At 40.2% G+C, this 13,109-nt stretch overlaps 1 protein-coding gene across 6 annotated transcripts in view; it reads left to right on the top strand.

The window, feature by feature from the left end:
* Cep128 (centrosomal protein 128) overlaps window positions 1–13,109 on the top strand; it is a 353,781-nt gene that overhangs the window by 288,193 nt on the left and 52,479 nt on the right. For 4 of the 6 annotated variants that reach the window (XM_085830597.1, XM_085830600.1, XM_085830595.1 and 1 more), the window contains 2 exons: window positions 400–489; window positions 8,962–8,985. In XM_085830597.1, coding sequence (XP_085686723.1) covers window positions 400–489; window positions 8,962–8,985 — 114 coding nt within the window. The remainder of the gene's footprint in view (window positions 1–399; window positions 490–8,961; window positions 8,986–13,109) is intronic. The other 2 variants (XM_085830599.1, XM_085830598.1) reach the window with 1 other exon arrangement.

The raw sequence follows: 13,109 nt of genomic DNA, 5'->3' as shown, positions 1-13,109 counted from the left end.
CAGGGGTGGCCACGAAAAAGCCATGGTTCTGCATATTCCCTCTCTTCTTAGACCTGGGAACTGACAATCCATTTCTTTCAGTGCAGTTTTGTGAAATCAAGACAACTTTGTGCACATTACGGTAAATCCCGGTGTTCCTTACCATCCTGGAGGGGACAATGTTTCAAGTGGTGATTTCTCTAGACTTTGTGGTTTTAAGTGCAATAAGGACTTATCTGGGGAACCATTTAAAAACACTGAATGATGCTATTTTCTCTAAATGCAAAAATTCAAAAATTAGCTGGAAATTATGCTGTGTATTCATGTTATTTTTACCACTGTACTATTTTGAGTATTCCCGATAACTTTAAGATAAGAGAGCTCTCCTACTCTTTCATAACTCCCATCTCTCTTAAACAGCCGAATCTGCTATTTAAACTTCCACCTTGGGAAGAAGCTAGTCAGTCTACAGTGAATACTCAGAATGCAGCTCAATTTGAAGATAAAGCAGTTAAGTATTTCATAGCTAGGAATATTTAGGATATTTAAGTTGAATAGCTGAAAACTACATCTGCTTTATTGTTGGGCATACAGGATAACCCAACCCTCAGGTGTGCTTCCTACAGGGACGTGTAAACAAGTTATTCATTTGTGTTTTTCCTCTATAACATTAGATATATGAAAACAACCCAGCTACCCATTGGTTGCACAAGGGTAGGTAATCTGAGTTTAATTTTGTATCTGTTACCCACTTTTCTTCTGTGCCCCACTGTGTGTATTAGGAAGTACAGATTGATAATAGTGTTTTAATTAAAGCCAAACCAAATAGGAAGAAGAAAATGTGACACAAAGTCAGCCAAATAGTTTGTTTTAAAATGTCCAGCTCAGGTCTTGGCTTTTCTCAGCTGCAGCCCCTCTGGCATGTAACACTGAGAGGTAGTTACATACAGCACCAGGTGGACAGAACATGACAACGCCCCGCAGAGAGTTGAGTCAATGACTCTGTGAGTAAACCAAGATGCGAATTGTTGGAATTGCACATAGATGAGCCATTTAACCACCAGGGTGGACTGTGTGGTTGTGCTATTTAAGACTGTGTCACCCACACGGCAGCCTTACAATGATGAGGCTGTAATTCAGTCCTCAGGAGGAAGGAGCTTGGGCCAAAGGGTCCTGTGCTTAGATGGGGTTTCTTGTCATCATTTTCTTCCAAGAAGCTCAGGGGATGTGTGCCCTTGAGGGAAACAAAGGAGATGTCATCTGCAGGGCTCTCCTTGGCCCAGCCGTAATTGGAGGCCACCAGATTATATCCCTGTTCTATCTGAAAATATAAGACCACCCTAATATTTTCCTCACATTTTTGATGTCACAAGCCTATTCATAAGCTGTGACATAATCAACACTGCAATTTGACCTGTTCAGGCGTCAGAGATTTTTTTTTTTTCTGAAAATGTGTGACTAGCTTCACACTTGTATTCTATGTTGTTAATTGTAAATATGTCCTTGAAAAAAATTATGATGTGTTGGGTTCTGAGTTGCTGGCTTTCTTCCTCTACTCCCCAACTGCTATTCTTGCATGTCTCTCTGGGAATAGTTCATCTTAGAAATCATATCAGCTGTCATTTACATTGCCTGGGCAATAGACTTTATTTTATTCTGCTGATAATTTTCCCTGCTGCTGTAGCCCAGATGCCACACACTGAACACAGCCTTTTCCCTCCTGCAAGTTGCCATTTCAATGTGAAATTGGGCACTCCCAGGAGAAAGATAATGCCATCTTCCACCTTCATTATTCCTTTAAGGTACATTTTGTAGATTCCTACCTATTCACCCCATTACTTGTGTCTCTCTCTTCTTCTTTTTCTTTTTTCTTTTTCTTTCTTTCTTTCTTTTGTGTGTGTGTGTGTGTGTGTGTGTGTGTGTGTGTGTGTGTGTGTGTGCCCGCACGCGTGTTTACCTTTTTTCTTTCTTTTATTGGATTTTTTAAATTTACATTTCAAATGTTATCCCCTTTCCAGGTCTCCCCTCCAGAAACTTCCTATCCCCTCCCTCCTTCCCCTGCCTCAATGAGGGTGCTCCCCACCCACTCACCCACTGCTGCCTTACTGCCCTGGCCTTCCCTTACACTGGGGCATTGAACCCCCTCAGGCCCAAGGGCCGCTCCTCCTACTGATGTTCAACAAGGCCATCCTCTGCCACATATGTGGCTGGAGCCATGTGTACTCTATGATTGGTGGTCCAGTCCCTGGGAGCTCCAGGGCGTCTGGACTGTTGACACTGTTGCTCCCTGCATGGGGCTGCAAACCCCCTCAGCTCCTTTAGTCCCTTCTCCAATTCCTCCATCGGGGACCCTGTGCTCAGTCCAATGGTTGGCTTCAAGCATCCACTTCTGTATTTGTCAGGCTCTGGCAGAGCCTCTCAGGAGACAGCTCAAGTCAGCAAGCACCTCTGTCATCTGCAATAGTGTCCATGTTTGGCGACTGTAGATGGGATGGATCCCCAGGTGGGGCAGTCTCTGGCTAAACTTTCCTTCAGTCTCTGCTCCACACTTTGTCTCCACATTTGCTCCTGTGAGTGTTTTGTTACCTCTTCTAGGAAGCACTGAAGCATCCACACTTTGGTCTTCCTTCTTCTTGAGCTTCAGTTGGTCTGTGAATTGTATCTTGGGTATTCTGAACTTTTGGGCTAATATCCATTTATCAGTGAGTGCATACAGTGTGTTTTCTTTCCTGACTGGGTTTCCTAACTCAGGATGATATTTTCAAGTTCCATCCATTTGCCTGTGAATTTCATGCAGTCATTGTTTTTAATAGCTGAGTAGTACTCCATTGTGTAAGTGTACCACATTTTCTGTATCCATTCCTTTGTACAAGGACATCTGGGTTCTTTTCAGCTTCTGGCTATTATAAATGTGGCTGCTATGAACATAGTAGGAGGAATTTTACAGTGATCCTTCATTTTCAAAGATAGAAGTCTTTTATTTTGAAATGGAGTGAAAGAACTAATTGTAGTATTAGTTTTATAGAGCTAAGTGGAGGAATTGGTAGCATCTTGAAACAAAACTCACCACCCTCCTTTCAGGCTGTACTTTCCAGTCTGAAGTCTAGAGACAAATCGACAAAGCTTCATTCCCCACCATCTCCCATTTTCATTCCCCACTTGATAAGCCATCACCCAGGCCCTTCTGGGTTTCCTTCAACAGTAGATACTAAACTGTACCCCATCCTTGTAAGAATACAACGCTACCTTCAGCAGAACAGCCAACTGACTTGTCATGGTCAGCAATGATGTCATAACAAGCAAAACCACCTTCTAAGTGCTAATCCAAGATTGAAGCAGAAGGAAGGCATAGAAAACAGCTACTAGCCCACGAGTCTCCATCTTGGCAACAGTAATACCTAAGAGAATGTACTGGAAAAGCAGAGAAGACTGCTTTTAAATCCTATGATTATCCCTGTGTCTCAGATCCTTGCCACACCAAGCCAGATACTCTGTCTAGGCCAGGATTTGACATGTTTCTGAAACTTGCTTTTTTTTGGTACTGTCTGTTTGGTCATTTAGTGACATTTTTAAAATAAAACCTTCATGTGTTACTATGGGTTTTTTTTTTCATTGATTAGTTTTTATTTCTCCTTTTGGACCATGAAATAGGTTACTTTGAAAAAAAAAAAAGCATATAAGTATCTAATGAAATGACAAATAGGTAGTATCTAGGGAGATGAGGTGACAATAAACTCTTTGTAGCAAACACAGGAGTGGATGCTCACAGTCAGCTATTGGATGTATCACAGGGCTCCCAATGGAGAAGCTAGAGAAAGTACCCAAGGAGCTAAAGGGATCTGCAACCCTATAGTTGGAACAACATGATGAACTAACCAGTACCCCGGAGCTCTTGTCTCTAGCTGCATATGTATCGAAAGATGGCCTAGTCGGCCATCAATGGAAAGAGAGGCCCATTGGACTTGCAAACTTTATATGCCCCAATATAGGGGAATGCCAGGGCCAAAAGAATGGGAATGGGTGGGTAGGGAAGTGGGGGGGCACTATGGGGGACTTTTGGGATAGCATTGGAAATGTAATTGAGGAAAATATGTAATAAAAAATATTAAAAATTAAAAAAAAAATAAAATAAACTCTTTGTACCCAGTGGTGGGTAAATTGGCATGGATGATTGGCACACCAGTGCCATCCATCTAGTACTATATAATTTCAAGCTTCTGAGAGTCTATGCTAACTTTGTTTGCCTATTAAAAGGGAGCATGCAATTTCATGTATGCGTCATAATTGCATGTAGTTTATTCAAAACCAATTTACGCTATATTGTAAAAGCTTTTGATGTAGCCCTGTTGAGACTCTGGTTTTTTCACTTTCATGTTATTGAAACCCCTCTAGGAGATTCCTTGTAGGTGACAGTCAATAAGAGCTTTGTTCTTCCATTCTTTGGACTATCTTGACATTAGGGTAGAGTGCATTGAGGTTATTTCTACTTTTGTTGTTGTTGTTGTTAAATAACCAAACAACCAAACTGTTAAATGCAACAGCTTGCTATGAGGAAATACTCAGAAGGAAAAATGTATATCCTACTTGCATTTTGTTCCTTACAAATACTCTTTGTTAAAAGATTAGCAGGTACTGTGTGATTGTCCTTTAGATAGAGTTGACAGTAGGCCTGGTGAGATGGCTCAGTTAGTAACATGCCTGCAATGTAAGCATAAGAACTTGATTCCCATTGCCTCTTCAGAATTGGACATTTTCATATATGAATGTAACCAAAGCAATGGGGAGCTGGAGAGAGGAGGCTTCAGGATTGCTGCCCAGTTAGGCTAGACAAGTGCTTGACTTGCAGATTCAGTGAAAAGCCCTACCTAAAATATGAGGTGGAGAGTGATTGAGGGAGACACTCATCATTGACACCTGGCCTCCACATGCACACACACAGGCACATGTGTGCAGGAACACACAGAAAAGTTGGTAGTGACAAGAGGGGCCCTGTATAGTGGTCTTTGGGGTGAAGCTGAGCAGTTGCATTCTCGAATAGGTTATTTGCCTTTAATAGGAAGATGTCCTCACTGTGGGGTTTTCTTCTATCCCCATCATTATTCCCTGTTCCAAAGAGGATTGCCAAATTGTTTTATGTGTAAAGCTTTGGCGTGGAACAGACAGATTCATCTTATGTTTGTATGCCTGTGTTGTTTTTCTCCTATGTTCAGGATACACTTAGAGCCTTTCTCTGAACATGCTGTGTTATTACAATGAGGGCAGTAGAGTTCTTCAACTGTATGTTTCTATGGCAGATGGATTCTTATTATTTTAATCCGTAAGCTTCTAATTCATCGCTTAAATGTGATAGCTAATCCAATGTGTCTAATTGATTGGTTCAGTTGATTCAAGTGACCGGTTAGTGATCCACCATTCAGATACCAGTGATCCATTTCATGCTCATTTCCAACCTGGCTGACAGTCCTTTCCCATCTGCAGTGATATTAATGAATTTGTCTCGCTTCATTCCTGAATTCTAATGCACACTCCATTCTGACCATAAGTAAATGAATATTTATGGTTCACAGCAGAGTGTTCACCTCATCCTAAAAAGTTAAAATATATTTTAACAGTATGCATGCTGTAAGCTTCCTCCCAAATATAGCTCTGTCTACATGACCTGTCAAGCTCAGAATAAATTAGAACACAATGTCTAGCTGTATTATTCTCACTAGATAGTGTATGATAGTCACGTGTAAGAATAGCTGCTAGCCCTGCACTTTTAAGCCACTGACTGTGCACCCCGTCTGTGGCAGTCCTATAAATATTAAAATTATTCTCTGTTGCCCCTGTAGATGTTTCTTAAACTTTGCTTAGAATAAAAGAATAGTAGAAAATAAATTATCTAATCACACACACACACACACACACACACACACACACACACTCCAATGATAACACTGTAGACTTTATCCTCCCTAAACATCGTTTCTTCAAAATATTGGAAGGAACTTTCTCTTTTGATTTCTCTTTTGATATTGTTGTTGTTTAATTTTATATTCCCCTTAGAAATTAATGTTTTTGCCTCTGTATTAGTCTTGTTTCTTTTATCCTCATTACTGGTATTAGTTATCCAGAAATATTTCATAAAACAGAAATATATTTGCTTAATTCAATGATTTATTTGTATACTATTCTTCCATCTTATTTTTAGATGTTTTTATATACAGTAAATGAACTGGCAGACCTTAGATAGCTTTGCAGAGTCTCCCAACATTTTAACAGCCTGTACAAAATTATGTAAGAGTGTGTTGTATACAGTGCGCATTTTCCTGGGAAGATATCTTTTCATCTGACACCCAAACCTATAACTGTAACGATAAAGTCACTAATCTATCTATTTATCTATCACCTAACATAGTTTTATCATAACAGCATCGTCATTCCTGTGGAGGTTGTTATCTTCGCCAGTCTTTAACTACTCCTTTAATGTCACTATGCTTTTCAAGGTTTAGAGTTAGAAATAAGGGTTCAAAGAGGGGGTTGAGACTGGAGGTGGTGCTTGGAGATAAAAATCTATGGAAACAAAAGCTGGCACTTCAAAGAGAAAAAGAAAAAGGGGAAACACCCCACCCCAGAAACATTTAGTAGAGCGGTATTTGCATTTTTGGCCATGTATGGTATTCTACCTTCATAAATTTTTAAATCATGTAAATTTTTTTTGTTTTGTTTTGTGTTTTGTTTTGTTTTGTTTTGTTTTTTGTTTTTCGAGACAGGGTTTCTCTGAATAGCCCTGGCTGTCCTGGAACTCACTTTGTAGACCAGGCTGGCCTCGAACTCAGAAATCCACCTGCCTGTGCCTCCAAATCATGTAAATTTTAAAGAATAAGGAGTCCCTTTGTCTTATGTTCTGCGATTGAGACTTTGAAACTCTATGGTTTAGACCATGCTCAGTATCGGGAGCGATGACCAGACTCATATTAGCTGTTGTTGTTTGACAGCTGTAATGAATAAAATGTAGGTTAGTAAGAACTTTCTCTTCCCTTATTTTTTTTTTTTAAAATCCACATTTGTTTTCTTTGTGTGTGCAGAGGGGTATGCCTGTAGTGTTCCACAGATAACATCTATGAGTTGATTGTCTCCTTCTACCATGTGGGTCCCAGAGATCAAACTCAGGGGGTCAGGCTTGTGGCAAGCACAGGCTTCCCCGAATTTTTTTTTTTTTTTTTGGCATTTATTTTTCATTGCAACCTGACTCCATTACCTTTTGTGAAGAAAGTAGGCTTCAGACAAGTAGGCAATAGTAAACTGCATAGGCCTTTATGTTTTAAACAAATGGTGTTTTTGACTGTTTGGGTCCAAAGTCCTATGACTAGGCACATGTTTACAAATCATACAAATATTTAGATAGAATTCAGACATATAACATGAATGAGATTATCTTTGCCATATGTGTGATAAGAATGAAAGCAGATGGAAATATAATTAAGCTCTTCTGTTTTGACATTATATGAATTTGCTTATCTCAAGCCATTTGAAATGCCTCTTCTTAAAGTATAGTAACATTAAACAAGATCAGCCCACACAGCATGGTATGGGGGAAACTTCAAGTCCACATAAGGATTATAAATATTTGGCATTCCTACATAGCTGTTCATATCTAGTGGCCAGGGCAGCCTTGTCTGTTTAGTCTGCACAAGATAGTGAAGCATTGCTGACTGGTGTTGCTCTTGGTTTGTTGTGAATAGGAAGCCTGGTAGCAGCAGAGTAGAGACCATTCAAGGTGACATATGCATTAGGGATAGCGCTCAAACATGACACTAATTAGTCACCAGGGAATACTGACTTATGAAACTCGTCGTGGCGGCAAGATGAAGTCCTTTCAAATATGCCAACAAAATGGAATTGAACAAATTGTGCCACTCAGTAGCCAGCTTTGGGTAGACATTTCATTCATAATATATAATATAAATATGCTAACTTGTGCCCTCGTGGTCAAATGTTTAGCTTAGTTTCCCAGGGTAAGGACTGGAAGTCCACTTACAGAACTCCTCTGGGGAGACCCTGTGGTTTCTGGTGAGGCAGACAGGATGCTAACGAGGTCTTCATTCATTCTGCCTCTAGTTCCATGATACCATGGAGAGGGGAGGGTTGAGGGATCAATGCATCATTAATCTGATTAAAGGAAAAGGTCCGGATCCCAAAGATTTCCTCCAGTTGCTCCAAATATCCAAAGAAAGACACATGGCCTTGGCCCCTGGAGAATCTGGCCTTCATCTTCACCTTCAGACTTAGCTTGCTCTCAAATCCAGTTTTGAAACTTGGTGACTATGTCTAACTTGCACCTTTCACCTCTAGAGAGTTATAATTATAGGTGTTGACTTCAACACTTTATCCCCCTCAATCATTTAGTTGTTAATCAGTGCTGCTGTCTGTGACTCCTTTAAAACAAGCACTTCCATAAATTCAGATTCCATAGCTACTCTACAGAGGAACTATATAGCAGGGCTCTTTAGGGGTCAGGGTTAGCTCCATGGGAAACATCCCCAGTCAGTATTTGTGGCTGACTTTTAACTGTTGAAGTTATGTCTAAGTGTTACTAAGCACAGGCTTCGCTGTTTGCCTGAGTGGGCTGGTGTGTGTGTTGGTGTCACGTGTGTACCACTGCTGCCAGCCAGCTGCGAGCCATGCCGGCACATTTATCTCTTAGATATCCTTAAGTGGAAAATTGGAACAATGTAGTAATGATATGAGGTATTCCTCCCAGTAACTGGATCTGAATTCATCACATTTACTATTAAATGAAGCCCAGAGGTCCTATCCACCAATAGGTGCAATAAGAAGAGGTAATTGGGTTCTGCCTGCCTGTTTTTCTGTTGCTGAGATCATCTGAGTAAGAGCTTTTCCGTTTTTATCATAATATTTTGCTAATAATAGCTAGGCAGAAAAGCCTGCAAACATACAGCATTGCTTTAATAATTCTGTATTATGCTTCATTTGCAGGACCGTGTAAATGCATTACAAATGGTAAGTGGGGGCCTTTGCCTTCTTGTATTAGAATTACTGATCTCTAATGTGGATGTCGGAGCCCACCAATGGAAACCATTTCAGAAAACATTTCTAAAATTACTGCTAAGATCTATGGTGGGGAAGGCACTGGACTGAATCTGAAAGGTAGGTGAATGTAAACTTTTCAGATGAAAACTTCAAATAAAAATGTGACTGTACGGGAGGAGCTGCAGCTGTCTTGGAATGGCCATGCCAAGATGACCTCTCTGTGGGAAGGGATTAGTACAACTCATGCCTTGTGTTGTTTCTGCATGTTGCCCTCAGGGCAGTGGTTGGACGATGAGCACCTTGAAGTCCAGGTTTTTAACTTTCCATTTTCAGTTTTCATTATTATTGTGCCCCCCAAACAAAACAAAACAAAACAAAACAAAACAAAACAAAACAAAACAAAACAAAACAAACAAAAATACCCCACCAAACACACAAAATACCATGAAACCGGATCAGCCTTCTGACAGCTTTACTTGAAGGAATCTAGTATTGGCGAATAATTTTAAGTATCTAGCTGTAAACAGTACATGAATGCATTCATTTATTAGAAAAATGATGAATTTTAAAATATAAGAGCAAAGTCACATGCCTGCAGTTGAAGTAAGTAGGTGAAGTATAGCATTTTGACCAGGCTGCAGTCATTGTAGGAGAGGCTTATGTTACAATTTCAAATGAAAATGAATTCAAGAAATAAAATCCTGTGTACTTCAGTGATGGCTTACGAAGCCAAGGAGCAGATGCATGAGACAGCACTCACACTGCAGACACTTGACTTCAGCCACGTGAAGCAGGAAAACAGGACTGGGGATGTGGCTCAGGGGTAAAGAGTCTGCCTGTCATATACAAGACTGTGGGTTTGGTCTCTAGCACCACACAGGATGAAAAGTTAGGAACCCAGTAGAATATAGAGCATACTGCTTTATGGCAAAATACTATGTAGTACTAAAAAGGCATATTTGAAGAAGTAAAAATTGCAATGTTCTTGTTGGGGTTGGGGTGGAATATTGCCATGTACAAAATGTTGATACAAATGCTGGATATGCATGTTTTTGCATTAAATGGACATTAAGCAATGACATAAAATACTAACAGTATCTTTGGAACACTGGGATTTTTATTTTGGTAAATTTTTAATGTACAGGAAGGAATAAAACTCCTTTAAGCAATAAAGCTAATAAGTAAGTCTCTGTCCTTTTTTATTTAATCATTTATTTATTTATTTATTTATTTATTTATACTAGAAATAGGAATAAATGGGCCTGTTTTTATAAAGCGACACTGTCCAAACACTAAGTGATTTCTTCCCTTGATTTAACGGGACCACTCAAACAGTTCACTTACCTCCCCGCTTTCAGTGTGACAGACTAGAGAAGTACAGTGTCTGGTTTTCTCCACAGTTTTATTGTGTTTCAGGAGTGTCTTGCTAACAAGCTTATGAGTTAAATATTCCTTTAAAGATATGAAAACAATCACAATGTGTGTATTTGCCGATGCAGACCGAGAGCAGAAAGCACAGTAGGCACACATATAGGAAAGTGCCCCACAACTCTACATCTGTAAAAATGGCGAATGTTAAAATGAGTTCAGCCAATCTTGATACCGGAGAAAGAAAAAAGCTTGGGAACATATCGAAGCCCAGTGTTGGCTTGTCATTATCATTGTGATCATGTGTTATTATTTAATATCTGAACCTTATCAGTATGATATCCAAATCTAAAAGTTACATCAACGCACTGTCTTTCTCATTTCCTTGTGTTTGTTGGGCTTTTTATGTGCCTCCCATCTTTTCCAATGAAGTATCATGCAGTAGAGTCTTGAAGGTCTTTTACAAAGGGTCCCCTGGAACCAATGGTAAAAATTGAAAATCATCATGAGAAAAATAAAGATGATTAAATGGGCTGCAGTTGGTACAGTACTAGATTTCTCAAAAAAAAAATAATTATCATTAGTAAAACCATAAAAATTAAAATGCTTGGTAATAATATTAATGCTCAAATATTATGAAGTCCTTTGACTTCATATGGCATTATTAGAAGCAGAATTTAATTCACTTGGTAGGCTCTTCAACTGATAAAGTATTTTATAGTCCATAAAATCAAATATGCTGAAAGCAATCTGAATCATTTATTATTCCCTCATAATTCAGCCTCTAGACCAGAGGCACATCTTGGTGTCCCACACTTGGCAGTGGCTGTGAAGGTCACAGAGGGAATCGCATGCAGGCGGGCGGGGTGTGTGTTGTGGGGGAGCAGGTGTTACTTTGCATGGCATCATTCCATTAGGGGTACTTGTGATTGATCAGTGTAAGGGCTCAGCTAGTTCGAATACCCCAAAGCACGGTACTTTTTTACCATCCTGTGATGTCATTTGAGAGTTGCCACCAGTGATCCCAGTGTTTATGTGTCCACCCTTTTGTACGTTTCTGCTTCACTATCAGATAAGTGCCTTGGATTTCAAAGTATACTTTGTTCATAAATGAATCCCTAAGATCTGTCAAAACTTCCTCACACGTATAGTAGACATTCAGTAAATGTGCCTTGAATGAAAAATGTTGAACTTCGCATCCCTAACCTAATCTTATCCAAGACTGTGCAAGCAATGGCAGTATAAATATCAGGCCAGTAGTTGAGTGGGAAATTTCCCACCAGTACATTAATTAATTTCTGGATCTTTTCATATAGTCCCCAGATATATTCTATTTAGTGTTTTAATGAGTACTAACCATTTTCTCTGTTTACACTGAGTTTTCCTCAAAGGGAAACCCCTTCAGCCAAAATACAGCAAGTTGATTTCCCAAATACAATTAAGTGATTACCAGAAGAAAATGTCGGAGTAAGAGCCCCAGCTCGTAGGCAGTGGTATATGGGATTTGTGTGTTTCTTGGGCACTCTGAAGGGACTGCGTTGACTAAAGGAGGAGGAGAAAGGGAAAATAAGCTATGATCGGTGCCCTTAAAGAACTTGTAGTCAGATTGAGGCACCATGTCACTTGCATATAAGTGAGTTACTGCTGTGCAGTAAAATGCTCTGCTCGGGGGACCTGAGTAGGAGAGAGATGCACAGTGCAGCAGCTGTTACAAAAGAAAGATTGCTAGGATAGATAGAGCAGCATTGTGTCTGGGCACGTCATAAAAATTACAGGGTTTGTAGTTTGAAGACATGGTGAGGAGGACAGATTTATCTGTGAAGTATGAAGAGTTGGTAGTGTCATGCCAAAGAAAGAGCCAAAGAAGGCATTCCAGGTTGAGGGTGAAATAGAAATGAACATAGGATTTGTCATGCCAATACTTTTAATACTGGGTATATTACGATTCTCGTGTGATCATAAAATGAGCCTCTGTCAAATATGCTTATTTAACTGCTTAATGACGGTGCGAACAGGATATTATAATTGATTCAAAAGAACTGCAGAGAGAGTAGATGGGGGAGGGGAGGAGAGGGGAGGGAGGAGAAGAAATGGGAGAGTCAGGGAAGAATAGAGGGAGGAGGAGGCTTGCTGAAGTGAATTAGGTTCTTCCATAGTCAAAAATGAAATCAACTGAAGCTAGACAAAATGAATTATCTGTAAACAGGGATCATGGGCTGTTGGTGCTCTCCAGGATGGAGCTTTACAGACTCCGCAGCAGTGTCTGCAGTAGAGATCTGGTGGGCTTAGAGCCTTACAGACTCTGCAGCAGTGTCTGCAGTCTGGTGGGGTCAGAGCATCCGAAGAGCGCGCTCAGCATAAGCTTCTGAAGCACATTTCCAAGCCTTTCATGCTTGCCCGGGAGAGAGTCACTGTGGCCTTTGACATAGGTCACAGTTTACAGTAGTCAGAGTTAACACTCAGGGACTGTGACATGCAAACCAGAGGTACAAGTGGCTTCCTTTTGAAAACCAGTTTCTACTGGTTGGCACTGGATGCTGAGACATCCTTGGGAGGAAATCTGGCTTTTCTTTGGGCATGAATGTTAGGAGCCAAGGAGTGGTAGATATATATTTTTTTAATTCCATAGAGAGCCATTAATGGCTTTTATGTCCCTGCCTGTGTTTTGAAATATGGTAAAAAGACAGGGTTTGGTCGGCCTGCCCATGGCAGAGTGGCGTGCTTAG

This window comes from Mus caroli, unplaced genomic scaffold (assembly GCF_978045245.1).
Source record: "Mus caroli unplaced genomic scaffold, Mus_caroli_1 scaffold_14, whole genome shotgun sequence".
In the NCBI taxonomy this organism is placed as follows: domain Eukaryota; kingdom Metazoa; phylum Chordata; class Mammalia; order Rodentia; family Muridae; genus Mus; species Mus caroli.
Note: the sequence above shows the minus strand (reverse complement) of the source record. Positions and strands in the feature narration are given on the sequence as shown.